A 19,471-nucleotide genomic window follows, 5' to 3' on the forward strand; every position below is an offset into this window, starting at 1 on the left:
GTCGTTTTTTTCGTGCCAAAAACGGCATACTATAACATGGTCGTTTTTTTCAGCTCAAAACGGCATACTATACATGGTCGTTTTTTTTCGGCTAAAAATGCCTTCCTATACATGGTCGTTTTTTTGGTCTAAAAACGGCATAGTATACATGGTCGTTTTTTTCGGCCAAAAACGGCATACTATATACATGGTCGTTTTTTTTCGGCCAAAACGCCTGACGATATATGGTTGTTTTTTCCGGCTCACAACGCCTTACTATATGTGGTCTTTTTTTCGTTCCAAAACCTCTTACTATACGTGGTCATATACGTTTTTGCCCAAAAGAAACAACCATGTTCGTCAGGCAATGTGCGTGACAATCAAAGCCAGAGCCGGAGTCGAACATCACACCTCTGCACTGAGAGGCCATTGTATTAACTATTCACCCACCAGGCCGCTGTACTGGTGTCTTTTCAGTTTTTTGTGGTTATTTTAATTGGAACATTGAAAAACAGTAAGAACTTGCCTCAGCTGGACCTCTGCGTTGAGAGGCCAATGCTTTAACCAGTCAACCACCAGGGATGCCTTCCTACCAACCTATTGCTACTCTAATGCACCTAGCAGTGATTGGCACAAAGTCTGCATCTTTCATTAACCCACAAAGGAAAGCCGGAACCGGAATCGAAACGTGCACCTTTGCATTGAAAGGACAATGCTTTCACCAGCCGACCACCAGGTCGCTCTGCTCATAACTCTTCAGTGAGTGTTTTCTGTTTATTTTAATTGGAACATTGTGAAACAGTAATAACTTGCCGCAGATGGAATTGAACCCTGCACTGAGAGGCCACTGCATTAACCATTAGACCACACGGCCGCTCCGCTGACGATTCTTAAGTGTGTGGTTTCACTGGAGCATAGAAAAACTGTGAAAAAAAAAAATGGCGTAACTTTTGTGGAACAGTGAGGAAATAAAGCACATTTGAATGGAGCACGATTCTGATATTGATGACAACATTTTTTTTTTCTCCATTTATTGCTTTTAATTGAAATTAAAACATTTTGCATAAAATCCAAATTCTGCTCTAGAAATATCTGGCCTTCCAGTATCAAAGAGTACAGTAAACATTTCAACTGGGCGGGACATAAGAGCGACCCCAAGGAAGTGAACAGTTTTTTTTTTGTTATTGTTTAAACACCACTGAGGTCAACACAACACTTAAGTTTAAGCCCCGCCCCCTCCTGCACAGTATATTTACACAGTACTTCCTTCCCTCTTCACAACTTCGACTGGTGGACGCCGTCGATGCTTGTGATACAGTCTATCAAATTCGGAAGGGAGCCATTTCTCGGAAGCAGCGTGGGACAGAAGTAACTGCAGAAAATGTATCCTGACAACAGTGTTATCCCAACTAATCAACCATTAAGTGATACACCTTAGCGTGTCAAGAAATGTACATGCATAGTTCTTAATTGCGACGGCAAGCAGCTCGAATGAACACAACGGACGTGGAGAGAGAACTCAGCGGAGGATATTTTGTTACCAAACTGGTATGGAAAGCGGCTTGTGCATTTACCGCATGTCCCCAAAATAAACCGCGGTTTTTGTGTGCCCTGCTACTCGGGCACTGAATTGTGAAAACAAAGGATACTAGTAGTACCTTAAACTGGGTTTTAAAGCTTCAGTGGACTGCGGTTTTCATCAAGTGTCTCTAATCTTCTTGACTGAAAATTTCACCCCAGACTTGTTGGGATGAGCCAATATTTGGCTTGCAATTCTTGTGCCTGCTTGATTATCAATCATGTAGTTGATAGAATTTGACATTTTGGAATGGGTGATGCCCAAAACAAACAAGTGAGTGCCACAAATCCAAATCCACCCTACCAAAGTGTGTGGGTTAGCACCACACTTGATTAATAATTATTTTTTTATAAAGGATGAAATTAACCAATTTATCGATACATGTGCAAATGCATTCAATACCGTGAACGAATTGAATCATAACAAGTCTGACCTGATTGACATCGCATCCACAGACCTTTTGACCCATTGCAAGAATGTTTTAGATCATGACCTTCCCAAGACCGTGTTAGAAAAACAACTTAGCAGCCGCTTCCTTAACAACCATTGCCACGTTAATCGTGGCATTTAAATTACGCATGAAAAAAAAAAGATAGTTTTCCAACAGGTGGCCGTAAACAAGACCAACAAGACCCTCCTCCCCCGCCATAATGAGGGTAAGTTTTTCAGCGAATAACAGAGGGTAAGACCGAAAACAAAACACTGTAAACAAACAAAAACAACAAATCATGAATACGTGAATGCCACATCGTGAATATGCGAGGGTTCACTGTACTTACTGGAATGAGTCAGAACTCATTTTCTTATTATGGTTTTGTAGTGCACAATGGGGGGGGGGGGCGCATTTGGAAAAAAAGCGGCGGACAAAAAAAAAACTAAAACAAAACTCAAGTTCAAAGCAGCAATTACCTTCAAATGCCCACAATCTTATTGAGTGGCAAAACAAGCATTGGATTCACACATCTCACATCAGCTTCCTTAAATGTGACATACATTCTAAAACTTACAGTGAGGTCAAAACACTATTTTCTTAACAATTACATTTTTGATTATTGTTTTTATCTGGGAAAAAAAAAATCTGTGAAACAAATAAAACATTCCAAAAAAACAGTAATGTGGACAAAGCATAAATACTATGGTTTAGAAGCAGAATAACTTTTGTTTGTTTGTTGTTGTTTAGGCTTATCTTCACTTTAAAAAGTAAAATCTCTAAAAGCGCCTTAAAAGAAATAACAAAATTGTCATCATAATAATAATAATAATCAAGTAACAATAACTTAAATGTTCTCCAACCCTCAGTGCAAAAAAATCCAAAATTAACTGAAAGGGGAGGAACCCATGTGCACAAGACCATTGAAATTATTTCATGTCAACATGGCTTAGGCACAAATACTTTTTTTCGTCGGGTTTGTCCGTTGAGCCCTTAAAAAGGGAACGCTGCCTGTGACAAGGCTCGGGTTTCATTTTTGTTGTTGTTGTTGTTGCTCTTTCGAAGCGCATGGAAGCATCAGGAAGCAGGGCGGGATCACCATGACCGCTCTTTCGAAGCGCATGAAGCATCAGGAAGCAGGGCGGGATCACCATGACCGTGAGAACAGCTCCACTTGTTCAGTCAGTGCCATCGAGTGCCTCTGCAACGTGTGAAGCTGCATACTTTAGCCGGAAGCCACCTGGCGTGAAACACAAGCGTTCAAGGCGATCACAAAGAGAATATCCAGAAAGACAAGAAAAAATAAGCGCATTTTTGTAGCGTCAAAGGATTTAATGATACACTGAGAACAGTCAGTGCCTGTTGTATTTTGCTGAAAAACTCACCTATTCGCTTTTTTTGTGCTCATCCTAAAGCCAATGGGCCATTTGGTGCCATCTTGGTGCTAGAGGAGCTTGTTTTTGACAAAATATGTCCCTTTCCACCATGTTGTGGTATCTATAGGTAATTATAGTACGGTCTAATTTTTTTTTTAAGATTTCTCAATTCGCCCATCCTTCACAAACTGTGATGGTTCACTGTACTTCGGCATCTGTGACATTGACATAGTTGAGAAAAGTACTCACACTGTGTTAGACATGGGCTGATATTAGACTACGACTGTAAGAGCAAAAATATCACGGTATTAAAATTACAGCTCTAAATTATTTGGGATTTTTGGGTCAATAAAAATGGCAGTTTTTCCATTGAGCACAATGTAGAGTATTTGGTACAATTACAAATGTGCAACAAGTTCACATCCTTCTTCTGTTTTAATTCTTAGTAAGTTACAATGTCCCACTGGTGGGCTATTTTTAGCACAGAACTGTGGGCTACTCATGTTGAACTTGTGCTAACTAGTACCTGCTGGTACCATTTTTTTAAAAAAAACAATGCACATTAATCACAGAGCAAAATTGCATCTGGTTGCAGTGTCCTTTTTGTCTTGCTTCCTCCCTCCACTGCTGTGTGTAACTGCTCACCCCTCCGCTCTCTGCAAGCAGCCAATAATATTGTGCCCTGCTTCCAAGTCTCATCATCAGCTAATACCAGAATCAGACAGTAGGAGTGCTTATTTTACCTTGCTGCGTGGAGTCGATGGAGGGCTGGTTGCACTCCTGAGCATAGTGTCCACTCACACCGCAGTTACAACACGACACGCTCCCGTTCTTCTTATTGAGCCCGCCGGCACCCAGTGAAGCAGCCTGAAGCATCCCCAGAGGATTTGGGTAGACCTGTTGGTAAATGCGTTGGAACGACGCGCCTGGCGTCATCTGCTGCTGGAGGTTGTAGCTCGCGGCCGCCGCCGCCACCACCTGCGTGCTCAGCATGTGCGATGGCACGTCTGCGTGGCTGTGAGGGTGCGAGTGCAGGTGGCCGTAGGCCGAATGGTGGCCGGGGGGCGGGGCGCTTGGGTAGAAGGGAGGGAGGGTGGCGGCCCCGTTGGCCTGGTGGGGTGGCTGGCCCTGGGTGAGGTAGCTGTTGATGCACAGGCTCGTGAGCTGGAAGAGAGGGGGCGGGACACTGAAGACCTGCCGCACCGCTGCCGCCATTTGGTGGTTGGGGAAAAACAGTGGCGCTTGGCAGCCGCTCACGCTGTTGCTGCTACCTCGACTGCCGCAGTTGTTGTGGCAGCCGCAAGTCCCGCAGCCCATCAGATGCTGTTGTTGCGGAGGCGGCGGTGGTGGTGGCGGTGGCGGCGGCGGCGCTGGCGGCTGTGGGGGCACTTGTTGCTGCTGACTTTGCTGAAGCGCGATAGGATTGTCACAGCCACTTCCACAGGAAGCACTGGCGTTGCTATAAGATAGACAGTCACTGAGCGCCGTGCTGTGAGCAAGTGCTGGGCTGGGGCTGGGGGCGGGGCCCGGGGTGTGCGTGGGTACGGCCGCAGGCACGCCTGCTTGCACGTGTCCGGGAGATGCTCCAAGTCCGGTAGCTGCAGGGGCACCTCCAGGTTGCAAGGCGTAGGGGGATGGCAGAGCAGATGGTAAGCTTAAACCTGGGTGCTTGGCATGCGAAGCCTCTCCGAGAGGGAGTGACCGCGTCAGGCCTGAACTGAGAGTGGCCGCGTCCTGGCAGGGCAGAGAGGAAGGGTACATGGCCAGGCCGGAAGACGCGGCCCCCACAGGTCGCACCGGGGCTTGCTGTGCGGACTGCGAGGCAACAGGAGTAGAAGTGCTTTCTGACGAGCCGTCGTGACCACCTTGGTTATGTGGCAAAGCTGTTTTGAACCTCTGGACCAGAGGCTGCACACCAGGCTGGAAGCCCATAGATGAAATACCAAACGCTAGGTCCCTTTTATCCGGTTCTCCTTGGCTCGGCATCACCGGAAGCACCGCAGGCATCGGCATCAGCAGCGGACCAGAAGCTGGCTTCCCATCCGCCAGAATGCTTTGGCTGGGAAGTGGAGGCACAGTCAGCGGAGGGTCACTGGCGCCGTTTGGGAGCACGTCAGGCAAAGGGTGCATGAAAGAAAGGGGGGGAAACTGTAAGCTGTTCTCAGGGCCAGTCAAGTCCATCTGGGGTGCGTGGATGTTAGGGGACAAAGGGTGGACAGACATGGCGCTTCCCACAGCACTTGGATCACTTTGATGAGTGAAGAACATGCCGGGGCCTGGTACTTTGAAGGAGTCATCAGAGTGGCTGTCGGTATCTGTGGAAAGAAAAAAAAACACATTTGCACAACGGTCTTCAAACCACAACATTGATGCTTAACGATTATTTCAACTATTTCAAAGCACACGGTTTTGTTCACATGGTCACAGTAATACAAAGGCTGTTTCAGAATCTGACGTATTTTATCTTTTTTCCACAAGAGAATTCACTTTTTGTTTTATTTTACCTTTATTGTTATCATCTTCACTATCCAGAGTCTCTGCTCCTCTGTGCTGAGGACTTGATGGAGAACTGTAGCTCTCTGATGACGTTTCACCAAACGTGTCCAGTCCGGAGCCGGCAACAGCCACCAAGCCTGCGTCCAACATAATGGCAACAGGCGATTCTTCAAAGAACATACGCTCGTGGTGTATGCGGTAAACGTTACACACTTGATCCACGAAGAAAAGTGAAGAGAAAATACTACCAGAAAATGTACAAGTCTATTCTGGAGAAAGGAAAAAACAGTTTCCAGGCATGACAACACAAACACCCACCTTTCTTCTGAGGCAAATGTGTTGGTGCCAGATTCCCATTGGTCACATATGAAGATCCCTTTTGCGTGCCTCTGTCAACAAAGAAATATCGGGATGGAACAGGCAAACTCGCTGACTGCATGAACTATAAATCCTGACATAAGTTTCAGAAATGTTTCTTGATCAGTCGGCCACAACTGGAGACGAAAGCGTTCCAATTCCGGTTATCAGTACTATCACAGTCAGGCCTTGCAACACCTGCGTTATGAATTTGATCCATTTAGCTTGCACCAAACTCATTGGGTTAATTTTACTTTCTATACTGTGCATAACGACTTGGCTGGAGGCTGGATGGAGTCATTAAAAAAAAAAAAAAAATTCATTGAGTGTTTGCAGATTCTCAGTAATTTACCTGTCAGTGGGCAGGACTCTGCTTTTAGTCTTGGCTCCTGGGTGGCTTCGCTTGTCTGTGTCCTGGAGGGATACAGGGAGGAGGAAGGCAGTCAAACTTAAACCTGACTGTTTTTGTTTTGTCAAGTTCTGATCAGGTTCTTTAGGAAATCCTTATTGAGACCAAAAAATTAAAAAAAACATCTATGACAATGATTGTCCACCTGTTCAGGTTCCGGCACGCTTCTCGGGATGAAGCCCCTCTTCCTCCTTTCTGACGGACCACTGAGCTCGGCGACATGAGGTCCCCTCCGACTGTCTCCCTGAGGGCCTTTGGCACTAGACAGACTAAAAAGAGAAGTCTTCTGATAGGAATCAATTCTTCCTGTAGGAGCTTTTGTTTGAAACTGATTTCCCCCCTTCACAACACCAGATCTTCTTCCTTACCTTTGACTTGCACTCTTGGGTCCGTGCTTTTTCTTGTGCCCCTGACTGTATGAGTCTATACCTACGAAAGTAAAAGAAACAAAAATCCAGGTTTTCACTCGGGAGAAACGGTGCCAAAATCTAACTCGGGATTGTTCAATTTGTATTATTCCCTGGTATTGTCAAGCACACACAAACTGCAGTGCATCATGATGTAGTGAGAATACATATATCTTTGTAATAATAATTACAGCTTGCCAAAGTCAGGAAAGCTTTAGTTTATCGGGCCTCATTCATTGTTTTCGTCACTCAGTTCTTCTCTTGCAACCCAAACTTTCCTTGGAGCCATAAGAGCAGGGGGTTTTTTTGTTTCATTTTTTTAATGATGAGCTCTCACCTTCGTCCTGACTAGAGACGTCAGAGCAATCACCTTGTAAGTTTTTCCCCAGCTGACAATTGCCTAGATAGAAAAACAACACGGAAATTGCACTGCATTGCTCTACAATGACATAAGTCTTTCTTGCAGTAACAGTAAGACCTCATCTGACAGGATGTGGGCATAAATCAAAATACCCAACTCGATACTGCATTCGCTATCGCCAAACTATATAGCAGTTGCAGACTTTTAAATAAGATGAAATGAAGGTACATTTTCACATCCTAACTCAATGTCTAAAGTACTAAATTTACTCTGTTATGTTTTTAAGATTCTGACGTGCATGTCAGTTTCCAAATTTTATAGGTGCACATAAATATACACGTGGCTAACGTTCGATTTACGTGTGTATTATTTAATTTGACTTTGATGCTACGAATTATTTTGCTTCCTCGCTGCTGACAAACAAATACCTCAGCACTACATCAGGAAATAGGAGGTGTTTTCTTGCGTTAAACTACTTGCTGGATGCCAACTGTGAAACGAGCGTTCTTGTGTTCTTTTCACTTCATTGTGATGTATCAGGTCACTTGAGCCGTGGCTCGTGTTATTGTCACCTGTGTCTCAATGCGGTGAGTCACTCAGTTACTTGCATCAATAGTTATGGTGACTGGTTGTTATTGGTTACCTGACTAATGCTTTTACTTGAATGACTGTCTACTTACAACGGCAACCTGACGGTTTTGTAGAGTAAGCGGATTCACAATTGAAGAAGATGCACACCTTCCTGGTCTGTCTGAAAATTGGAGGAGCGGCAAGGAACTTTTCCCTGGAGAGAATGTCATAAAAACGCCTTCACATTAACTCTCGCAATTTTCGAGTTTCACTTAATTCAACGAGCTGTCGCGTTTGTGTGTTTGTGTGCCTGCGTGCAAAATGTACCTGAGGCTTTTCTCGCCCTCTCTGCTCTCATAGTGGTGCCCCTGGCTCAAAAGTCTCAGGAGGCTCTTCTCAAAAGACTCAGTGCATTGATCTTTAGGAAGCTGCGGAGAGAAGGTTTACAACATTCAACGTGGAAAATTAATAACTGGCAGGGGATAGGGCAACAACATTTGCAAACAAATACACACGCAGCGTCGGGGCTTGCAAAATGTTAATGACGCTGAACTGGAAATAGCAACACGTCGAGTGGCTGCTATCTTTGTGGAATTGTCTGAAAAGCATCGAATTAGCACTGCAAACACCTCTGACGAATACATTTACAAAAAAAACCAACCCAAAAACTATTAAGCACATGACATACTCTAGTGCCCACACTGCTCTTCTAATGTCATGACGAATAATCCACTCGCACAATTTAAATGGAGATTTTCGAGCAAGGGACACCATTTAACTCATCACGGTAATTTTGCACCGCTACTCGAATTGTGACACTTTGTGCAAGGACGAGCCATTAAAATGAGATTACCTTAAAAAGGAAATTTTCCAGTTCCAAATGGGTTTTGGTCACCTTACTTGAGGAGGAGTCGGACCACTTCACCTGAAACAGGGTTAAAAAAAGTTTAAAAAAACGAGAAAAAAAAGGCGAGAGTCACGAAGTGCTGTTACATTAAGAATGGGGCTTCAAAAAATAAACTAGAAACAATTTCAGCGATGTGTTTCCATGGTGTGGCTCAGTCGAAACTCATGGAAAATGACTCAACATTGAGCTTTGGATGTCGCACCAAGAAGGCTGTTTGCTTGTAATAGCCATCTGTTGCTACAGATTTTAATCCAAGTACTTAGCGCTCCCAGTTAAGATTGCATTAAAATACATTATATCCATGTGTTTTCTAAACATATTACCATTTAAAAAAGAAAAAGGTGACGGCTACGTCACCCACAGTTTATACAAATCACTTGCAAGTAGTTTTATAGCCTTATTTGGCTACCGCAACACGGGGAGCTATGGTTGTGCTGAACACGGCAAACGTTAAGGTCACTCAGGTGGAGGCTCAAAGAATACACCAAGAACAAGCAAAACTATTCCATGACGATTTGATATTAACATACTGCAGTGAATATGTGCTTCGAAAGGTGTCTGGGATAATTTTTCAGCATGTGGCAGTGCCCCAAGTGGGTCCTTGTGCAAAGCATGTACAGTACAACCCCACAAAAATATATCATAATTAAAAAAAAAAACTAATTACATCATGAACACCAAACCAACTGAGCATGGACTGGGTATTTAATTACAGACAGTTACCGATAATTTATCCACTTGATATTGTCTTATGTACAGAATTGCAAAAGTTTCTTTTTCCGTGAAAGAGCGGGCATGTTGCCCTTTAAGAAAGGGAGCAGTGTGTGCCAAAGAGTCTAGTGACATCAGTTGGTTGACTGATAGAGCGCCTTTGCTGTCAACAACAAGAATTGTGCAAAGAAAGACCACACTAGAATTGATGTCAGCATTCTCAGCAAGCTTGAAATAGTCTTTCCTTTAACCAAATTCTACATGTACCGGTACATTTTTTTTCCTCTGGAGCCTTTTCAGTATTGACGGTATTGCTCATGCAGAGATACTTGTTGCTTGACTTGCTGCATTGAATAGAGTCGACCGGAAAGTTTTCGGCTCAATTACTCACCTCAAAGTTGTATTCCTTGTCTATTTTGGTCTGAGAGATACACTTGAGCACAATTGCCTCTATATGCACCGCTGGGGGGGAGAGAGAGAGAAAAAAAAAAAAAAGAAGACATTGATACAAAACTGTCGAGACAGAATTTTATTTTCATTTGTTTAGTGGATGTTACAACGTAACAGTAAAAAATAAAAGACTTGAGAAACATGCCATGTTATTTTTCAAGCTTGTTGACATGCACTTCAAAATTTGTGGCAGCCATCCAGTTTCGTTTTCATGTACAAAATTCATGGTATGTTATCTACTTGTGTTTATACTAACCTTCTCTTTGTATCGCCCTACGTCGAGAGCGTCGGCTCTGGCAAGGAGCGTGCGAGTCTGCACATTCTCCCAAACCCAAAGATGACGAGGGCAGATAGTCAACCTTCTGGCTTGGCAAATCCTGGGTTTCAACAGAGAGCAGTGGCCCCAGTTATCATTATGTATTCTTCGCATGCATTCTGTGGTGTGTTTTCTGATGTATGGGCTGCAAAACATTTTAAATCCAGTCTCAGCCATTGTTTCAAAGCTTATTAGCCCACTCCCTCGGTGAACCGCATTTGTCCTGACACAACACAGCATTCTAAAAATGGCACATGTATTTCATTAGGAGCACAGCATCTTTAGCACACATGGCCTCCCTTCACTCACATTAATGATGACACTAATTGAGTAAAATGGGACCTTTCAAAAGATATACTGTACAGTTGTAAGCTCATGAGTCACTTCATTAGGTATACCACCATTGTCACCGACTTTGTTTCCCAACCTTGCTGCATTGGGGGGAGTTGGAAAACAGCATCAGAAATATATACTGGGCAGCAAACCAAATCCAATGGTTTCATTTTCCCAGAAGTGAAACTGTACTTCGGAGTGACTGCAATGAGGAAATATGGCACGACAACAGCACATGCACCCTATACTGTGTTGGAGAGGTGGAGATTCAAAGTCGCTTGTATCATTATTTGATATTTAGGTACTTCTCGCTATATGACTGTATTAATAAGGTGACTTGACTTGTTTGAGTCTTGAAGGTTAAGTCATGAGGCTGCATGGACCAACAGGTAAACTGTCCTAAGTGTCCTTGAGCAAGTTGCTCGTGAGGCTGCACCATCAGTAGGCGAAGGAGGACAACCTGTAAAAGCTCATTTTGGCACCTTGATCGTAGAAACGCGCTCTACAAGTGAAAGGCCATTCATTTGCATGACCCCGTGAGACCTGCACACGCGTAACACGACCCCCACCTCTGCTGTGTTGTAAAACTGTCGCGAGTTGCAAAACTTAAGCACGCCAGCAGCACGTTAGCCTTTAGCTGTTGCAACAGCTGTCACTTGAGAGACGAGAAAGAAAACTCAATAAAAAGAAAAATAACATTTAGTATTGATCCCACAGTGCTGATGTTCACACTTGAAGTAAAAAAAACAAACTGCAGAAAATGAAACCTTAACTTAACGCGGTGAAATAAAAGTAAACAAGAGCTAACGTAGCACGACACCGAGTTCGTCTTACCGTTGTTTGTGCGTTTTGATGAAGCCGTCGTCTTTCCTCTTCGATTGCCAGCTCAATTTTATCAAGCTGCGTCCGAAGCGTCTCTCGCTGGTGAAAATGAAAAGCTGGGTGTAAAGAGGCCATACTGAAAAGCAGCGCTAACTGGTCCAAAGGTCCAGGGGAGATCTCAGTGGTTGAGACGCCGCATGTTTGCTTGCAAGCATTCCTATCCGAATGCAACGAGTGGTGCTGAGGGTCCCTGAATGAAGGAAGGGAGTAGTCGTATTTTTTGTAGAACAGGGACGGATCTACATGGCTCAGTATGCGAAAGAGTATTCCAGCGCATTCCCTGCTGTCAGATCCGAGGAGGGACAGGCACACCAGTAGCTTGGACCTCACTACCGGGTCGATCAAGTCCGTTAAAATCCCCAACTCGTGCGGAGTATTTGCGCGAAACTCAAAGTCCCGTAAAACGTGATAATCTTTGCGAGCGAGATCCTCCAAGTAAGATCCTAAAAAGCGAAGCTCCAGGGGTTGGCACATGTGCATTAGCCCGCACATGAACTCGATTCGCTTGGCAGGGTTTAGATGAAGGCCGAACCATTCAAAAACAGTCTCCTTGTCCAGCTGGGCTGGATTGACACAAGCGTTGGGCGAACACTCCAGCCTGTTGGACATCGAGGTGGGGGAGACCACGCTGGGGATATGCTGGCGTTCCGTCGGAGCCAATGCATCTTCCTCCGTCGTTTCGCCGCCACCTTCCTCGCCCGTTTTCATCCGCAGTTTCATCTTCGGCATTGTCAGCGATGCGAGAACGAGCCAAAAGTCAGAATGGCGGAGCAACGCGACTACATAATTGACGCGTTTGGGCGTTATAACACATTCAGAGTGGCTCCCTCGTAGTGTTGCTGCTGTTAGCTCGCCATTAAACGGGGCGGCACCATGGTGGACTATTTCCTTCTTCTACGACATCATTTCCGGGGGCGTAACCATTAGCAGTCAGCGCAATGCTTCCATCTCCCGGTGAATTTTAGTACTTCAACTGAATTGAGCAAAATTCATCGAAAGCCATTTCAGCATCTTCAGAAGCCGCCCGGGCTAGAATTCAGGATTACTTTTATGGCATAATAGTCATGCTTCTGCCTGTTTCTCTTTCAGACAACATGCGTACTGTAAATTATGACTACAAGTGACCAGAAGGTAATGGAAAACATGTTTCACGTGCAAAAGTGACAGATACAGCACCAGATAGTGCCCGTGTGGCCGCCAATAACTGGATGAAGCATCCAAAATGGTACAACAAGCATATTATTCCATATACATAATTCATGAAAATAAAAAACTATGCAGTGCCATATTCGAGGCTAAATTTGAAAGTAATCATCTCACTTGGCATGGTCGTCAGGTGCAAAATTGCCCATATGTGTGAATATGGGTGACGTCATAAAAGCTTCAGTTGTTTTTTTCCTCATCTATCCAAAGGACATCATTTTCTCATAAACTTGTCACTATGTGTTTGGGTAAAATTCAGAAGTGTTGTTCAATGAAATTTAAACCACCACTGTTGTTTATTTTTTTCTGTCATTGATGCACGAGAACCAAAAACTTTGTCTAGATAACACAAAATATAGTTTAACAGCTGCAATGGTTGCTTCTCTATCCAACGTACTGAGATTTCATTGAAAATGTCTCCCTCTCTCACTGTTCTCATAGTGATAGGCCAGTAGGAGGCACCAGTAGCTCAACGTCCTTATTAATCTTCTGTACAAGCAAGGTGCCTCTGTTGCTCCATGTATTAAGATCAATTATATATTTTTTAAAGATATACATTGCATAATTACTACACGTGAGTAATGTATCCAGTCGTGACAGGTAATTTAACTTTTTGCATTTGCAAGATGTTTTGCTCTTATGAATGCGTCTGAGATTGTACAATTCTGAATTTAACAAATGTGATCTTTAGAATCTGAACAATGTCACGTGGTAGGAAGCGTAGTGTACTGAGACAAAACCCACACGAGTATAGCAAGAAGCATCAGAACATGCAAACTTCACACACAAAGGCCAGAATAAACAAAACCAGAACATGTTCTCACCTTTTCAATGTGCACGATGTGTTCTTTCACATTTATTGTTGAGCCTTTTATTTATTGAAACTGTGTGGTTTCAGTTCAAGCACACACTCGTTGTTGACACAGTTCCAGTTGACACAGATTTCAAATTTTTACACACGGTCCCTTTTGGTGCTAAAATAGGACCCCGCTGTTGGGTTAGTGTGTTTAGTTAGGAATTTGTGTTGACATCTTCTTTTCATATTTATAGCTTACCTACTTACCTTTGTAAAATATTTTCATCGCGTAGTAACTAATGAGGCTTTTCATATATTTGTGACAAAATGAACACCAAAAGATGTGTAAAACACAAACCCGAAAGCTGTGGTCCATGCACATGTCGAGTGGACGTGAGCATGGGGCTCTGGCTACATTTTGTGGTGAAGGCTGCCACGATTTATAAAGGCCGGCCCTGACACTCCTACCAGTCCTGTGCCAACCAGGGAGAGGACTGTCACTACCAATTCGGGACTTCATTCTCCTCACTTTCTCATCACAGTCACTTGTGAATACTTGACGCTGCAGCTCGCACACGGCCCTGTCATCACTTCTTGACTGTGCTTCCACAGAGGGTAAGCAAGCTTTCTACTGTAATTCCTCTCACTGCTGTTTGATGTGTGGGGGGCTCTTCAGTTTATGATTTCATTTTAGGATGTACAGAGCAAAAGGGAGTTTAAGTTATTTGCAAGCAGTGTGACAAAATAATTGATTTTGGTTTACGCTGAACCAATGCGTGTTTGGATAACTTTTCATTGTTCTTTTATTTTCATGGCCTGAGTTTGGTTTGGCTGCCGGTGACCAACCATCAGGACAATGCGGGGAAAAAAAAGCTAAATATACCGCTTACATGAACCACTGTGATTATGGGTCAGGGAGGTTCTCTGCTTTCGGCAAAAGCAGTATTAGTCCTTCCCATCACGTCTTTCGGTATTTCAAAGAAATTCAGTTCGAAAGTCTAAAATCCTCTTCCATTGTACGTATTTGCGAGACGTGAAACTGTACAATCATGATTGTGAACTGTAATTAGTTTCTTCATGTAAAGTCCTTGCTCTTGTCTTTGACAGCAATGTAACTTTTTTTTTTGTTTAACGGGTTGTAAATGAAAATTAGAATTCATGTTTATCTGGAACACTGGAAGAATTGTTTTTTTTTTGTGACCATTACATTATTATTATTATATTAGCAAATGACTTTTTGTATGATCATGTCAAGGGAATCAGAACTGCAGTCACCAAGAAAATTGAATATCCTAATGTATAATCTATAATAGCACTTTGTTTCAGGTTTGATACTTGCAATTATAAAGTAGTAAAGGACCACATGGATATTAGCCTGATTATAATCTCTCAGCCTGTTAAAATGTTTGCAAAGTATTACGCCATGACACACGTTAATCCCGTATCCATATTCTTACCTCGTTCAAGGAACCAGGGTAGGTGGAGACGATCCCATCTGATTTTAGCCAGATTCAGATTGTCAGTCACATCGAGTAATTAGTGTCTTAAGTAACTTGGAGGCTTTTGGAATCTGAAAGGAAGCCCGATTACCCAGAGTGGACCCACAAAACCACAGGGGGGGGGACATCCAAAACACACAAATGGCCCATCCCAAGACTAAACTGAATCCCCTTCTTGTTGTGGCGCAACAAGACCATGGAATCACTTATGACAAGCCGCATTATTAAGGTCGTAACTAAATCTATCCATCCATTCATCCATCCATCCTTTTTTTAATTCGTTTATCCTCACAAGAGTCGCGGGTGTGCTGTAGCCTATCTCAGCCGTCTTCTGGCAGTAGGCGGGGGACACCCTGAACCGGTTGCCGGCCGATCACAATTACATCTAGGGACAATGTAGAGTGTTCCGTTAACCTGCCATGCATGTTTTTGGAATGTGGGAGGAAAACCGGAGTTAGCTAAACCTAGCAAAACTGAATTACTATTTCATTGGCCAAAGCAAGTGTCAGCATTAGAGTTATTATCCAGTACAGAAAGATTGTCAACAATACTACTGGTATATATGAAGAACTTAAAGTGGTCTCTGGAATGGGTTGACAAAACCAAAAAAAAAAAGGGAGTCTGCGACGTCTGTGCACAAGGAATGTTCTGTGATTCAGAAGCCAGAGGAGGTGGTTGATGTGGTGGGCGCACTGCACCACGGCTGTGGCAAATGTGCCGTGAGGTCAGTTGGAATTTAGTGTCAGTATGCACCTATACCGGTTGTGTGTATGTCATGAATGACACGCTTTGAAAGGAAAGAGAGAACAGACTGAAGGAGATGATGTAAAGATGCAATCCGAGAGGAGAGAATTTTTTTTTTTTTTGGGGGGGGGGAGGAAAACCTAGAAGGTCATTTTTAGAAACCGTGGGCTCTCCTTTTGATTACTGTTTCCACCCCAAGTAGAGCCACACTGGATGACATGATTACTGCATTTTTCAATGTTTATAAATAGGAACTACGGATCCAGACCAGTTGTAAGCAGCAGAAGTTTTCATGAACAAAATACATACTCAAGGGCTTTATGAAGAGTTCTTAAAGCCATTAGAACCACGACCATGTCATGTTATTTCAAACGCCACATTAAGCCATTGCAGGATGTCAACATACACTAAAGAAGTAAACTATGGCGTTTTCAAAGCCACATTGATTTTTACAGCTTATTACTTGCCATGGTGAAATGTACTCATTTTATGCAACTGCGATAGTCTTCAGTCGCAGTCCCATGTGTGATCCAGAACAGGCTAAGTGGTAACTAAATCGATGGACGGATGACAAGATGAGAAATTATTTTGCATTACCAGAACACTTTTTCCAAACTCTATCCCAACTGCAGATGACAGGCTCTGATTCACCCCACGAACTCAGTGACAACATAAAAAGGTGTTTATAGTCTGCAATATAGTTTCTATATTCTCACTGTAGTTTTCACACTTCTCAATGTTCCATTTTGGCATGAGATTATTTGGTACAAAATTATGCATAACTGTACGAGAGCAAATTCCATCCGACATGCCAAGAGTGAGGAAAAAGAGTTCGCTGCCTTGTGTTCAGCTGACCGATCCTCCCATGCCTTTAAAACTCCTGCCAAAACTCTGCAATGCTCTCTGCCATGTTTATACTGAAGTTTTCCCATCAGTGCTCTTCATAGTGTGCACATTGTTATTTTGTCAGGCCCAACATTATGGTTGGTGGAACCATGTCTGCGAAGTAAAACGGACACAAGGCAATCAGCACATTTTCGGTTAGATTGAGCGAGGCTGTGGGAAGATGATACGTGAGGCATTTTTTTTCTTTTTGCCAGCGCTATACATTCCAAAACCAGTCGTGTGTTTGGGATCATCGTCCTGTCGGAACATCCAACTGTGTCCATGTTTGAGTTGAGATGAATTCGAAGAAGTAGGCCGCGAAGTAACTCGCATAGCTGTCGGTGAGCAGCAGGCACATGAGCAAATTCCAACTCATTTGCCCTGCGAGTGAGTGGCAACAAGTGCAAAGGCGATGCACTCTCAGCTAGGTTGATAAAATGATCCAGACATTGCTGTGACCTTGAACAGGATAAGCGGTTGGCTATATACACAGAACAACCACGCGCACAAAGCATGTATGCTGGATGTGTAATTCATATTCTCATGTTGTTTTCAATCAAGGTTCAGCCAACTTGGACTGGACTGAACTGAGGGGAACCGCCCTCCGAAACCGCCATGTGGCTCTGGGCACTGTGGAGCATAATTGTGTTGCTGATTCCACCGGAAGCTGCAGAAAAGGAAGACGATATCCGAGCAGGTAGAGATGATGCAGTTCGATCATGAGATTTCTTAACCTTACGTGGAATGTAAAAAGCTTGGTCACATCCTGTCAGTCTAAAATCCAAGCTGATGGGATTCCACCTCCCATTAATGCCTTCATCAGAGACTAATGGGGTGTAACTGGGCTCATCTTACAAGCGTAAAATGCTAGATTGTAGATGCCGCAACTTTCAATTCTCACACCAGTTAAAATGTTTCTTGTGATATGTATGCATGTTTGCTTATTTCGGTTGTGCTTTGTTTTATAGCGTTCCTTTGTACTTGTATTGTGTTCAGGCTGCAGCACCGCAGTCAATGACTTGGTCTTTATTGTCGATGGCTCGTGGAGTGTTGGCGTGGCTGATTTCGAAACGGCCAAGCAATGGCTCATCAACATCACCAGCCAGTTTGACATCAGTTCCCACTATACCCAGGTGGAGCGGCTCACTCTTGCCTTTACGCCCTCACTTGTTGATTCGACACTCGATATAATATAGCGCTACACAAACTCGAAACGATAAAAGACAAACCGGTTCTGCTTTGTTTCTGATTTGTTTGCCTTTCAAAACATTTCCAATTGGAAACAATGGAAACAGTTGTTAAGGTCATAACCTGAGACCCGATCAAAGCGAGACTTTATAATGACTTAACACCTTTTAATGAGGTCAGTTTATCTCGCGGAATAAGGGTTCCACAAAAAAAAAAAAAAAAAATCAAGTTCGGTCAAAGTTATCCTTTGATACTTGTTGAGGCTCAGGAGCTTGAGTGACACGAAATATTTGCATGATATGCAATCAAAAGTTGGCTTTTGGGGAAACTTTATAAGCCACTTTTTATGTTCCAATTGAGTAGAATTCCAACCACAGGAGCTTTTGAGCATCTCCTCTGACCAAAACATATAACCTACTGTCATTTTCCTTTTTACACTATGTGGATCATCACTTAGCTTTCTTATCTTGATCAAGGCCAACAGAGCCACCATTTATGTGTGGTGTGTCCACTGCAGGTTGCTGTGATCCAGTACAGTGACACTCATCGTCTGGAGATCCCACTGGGAAAACAACAAAGCGCCGCGGAACTCATTAAAGCCATAAGAGGCATCACGTACATGGGAGGAAACACACAGGCAGGCACAGCATTTTTTTTTTTAATATAACAACCATCAAACCTCATTTCCATTGTTAGAATGAAAAAGTGAAACCTGAATATAGATGCTATATTTTTAGGATCAGGCTTATGACATGGAAGAAAAGACATCCTACCGTTTTAAAGTGTTGGAACAGTGATGGCAATTCTTTTAATTCATGCTGTGGACTGGAATCATTGGCAACATTTCAGTTTTCATTTCCTGGTTTTTACATCACGATTTGACAGCTGTGTTTGCTTACCCGTTGCATTAAATATCCAAATAATAATTATAGCTGAATGTCAACATTCAGTTTCAAATTTATACCAGTTCAAGGTGTAACCAAATGAAAACCGAAGAGCCGGCAAGACAAGCAATTCTGAAGCTGAGAGTGGATGGAAAAGCAGTGTAAATAGAAGGGAAGCAACAAAACATTCAATTTTGGAAAATGTTCTCATTATGGCTGGTCCAAGTTTGGTTTGAAGCATTCGTATGATGTGCCACTGTAAAACGTAAACGCCATGGAAAGTCTCAATTTCAAGAAACAAGGCACCGTACTATGCCCACTCTAGTACTGCTTTAAGGTTTCTTTTCTGGGAGTTATCTATTACATGCATTTGGCGGAGCATGTCCTTGCTCATAACACAGCTGTTCTAAAATTGAACACGTGTGTTTTGTAGACTGGCAGAGCCATCAAATTTGCCGTGGACCATGTTTTCTCAACATCGCAGCGAGCCAACCAAGTCAAGAACCGCATTGCTGTTGTGGTCACAGATGGCAAATCCCAAGATGACGTCGTAAATATTTTTCACTGCTTGTGTGACACATTGTACTGTACACGATTGTTGATATTTGATTAGCGCTCCAAACCACACTGTGATAATAACCGAATGCTGTTGTGTTAATACCGTGCGATTTTGTTCATTCCCTCTTCTTGTCACCACACAATCGCATCC

General features: G+C 43.2%; 2 protein-coding genes across 4 annotated transcripts in view; one reads left to right on the forward strand and one right to left on the reverse strand.

Moving 5' to 3' along the window:
* Positions 1–1,159: 1,159 nt before the first annotated feature.
* zcchc2 (zinc finger, CCHC domain containing 2) lies at positions 1,160–12,441 on the reverse strand. Of its 3 annotated transcripts, none has more exons than XM_019893889.1 (15): positions 11,516–12,441; positions 10,289–10,409; positions 9,974–10,044; positions 8,818–8,889; positions 8,292–8,392; positions 8,075–8,178; positions 7,371–7,433; positions 6,995–7,055; positions 6,772–6,895; positions 6,570–6,631; positions 6,179–6,249; positions 5,869–5,997; positions 4,108–5,679; positions 3,140–3,228; positions 1,160–3,095 (listed from the first exon to the last, which is right to left on the reverse strand). In XM_019893889.1, exons 1-14 carry the CDS (start codon positions 12,290–12,292, stop codon positions 3,167–3,169), a joined length of 3,390 nt encoding a protein of 1,129 aa, XP_019749448.1. In that variant the 5' UTR covers positions 12,293–12,441; the 3' UTR covers positions 1,160–3,095; positions 3,140–3,166. The 3 variants fall into 3 exon arrangements, with proteins under 3 accessions (XP_019749448.1, XP_019749449.1, XP_019749450.1); XM_019893890.1 differs by having other exon boundaries at positions 1,160–3,082; positions 3,134–3,228; XM_019893891.1 differs by lacking the exon at positions 7,371–7,433.
* Positions 12,442–14,045: 1,604 nt separating this feature from the next.
* LOC109530269 (collagen alpha-1(XXI) chain-like) overlaps positions 14,046–19,471 on the forward strand; it is a 35,217-nt gene continuing 29,791 nt past the window's right edge. Inside the window, exons 1-5 of the mRNA XM_019893863.1 lie at positions 14,046–14,177; positions 17,258–17,387; positions 17,687–17,823; positions 18,396–18,515; positions 19,196–19,312. Of these exons, the coding sequence (XP_019749422.1) occupies positions 17,306–17,387; positions 17,687–17,823; positions 18,396–18,515; positions 19,196–19,312 (456 nt within the window). The 5' untranslated portion in view covers positions 14,046–14,177; positions 17,258–17,305. The remainder of the gene's footprint in view (positions 14,178–17,257; positions 17,388–17,686; positions 17,824–18,395; positions 18,516–19,195; positions 19,313–19,471) is intronic.

This window comes from Hippocampus comes, unplaced genomic scaffold, assembly GCF_001891065.2.
Source record: "Hippocampus comes isolate QL1 unplaced genomic scaffold, H_comes_QL1_v1.1 scaffold348, whole genome shotgun sequence".
In the NCBI taxonomy this organism is placed as follows: Eukaryota; Metazoa; Chordata; class Actinopteri; order Syngnathiformes; family Syngnathidae; genus Hippocampus; species Hippocampus comes.

What these genes read in the sequence shown, in the direction of transcription:
- zcchc2 (XM_019893889.1), bottom strand. Translation starts at nt 12,292, where the DNA reads ATGCCGAAGATGAAACTGCGGATGAAAACGGGCGAGGAAGGTGGCGGC. An exon ending in ATCAAAACGCACAAACAACG is followed by an intron (nt 10,410 to 11,515) that starts GTAAGACGAACT and finishes GTTGAAACCCAG; the next exon opens with GATTTGCCAAGCCAGAAGGT. An exon ending in TAGGGCGATACAAAGAGAAG is followed by an intron (nt 10,045 to 10,288) that starts GTTAGTATAAAC and finishes TCTCCCCCCCAG; the next exon opens with CGGTGCATATAGAGGCAATT.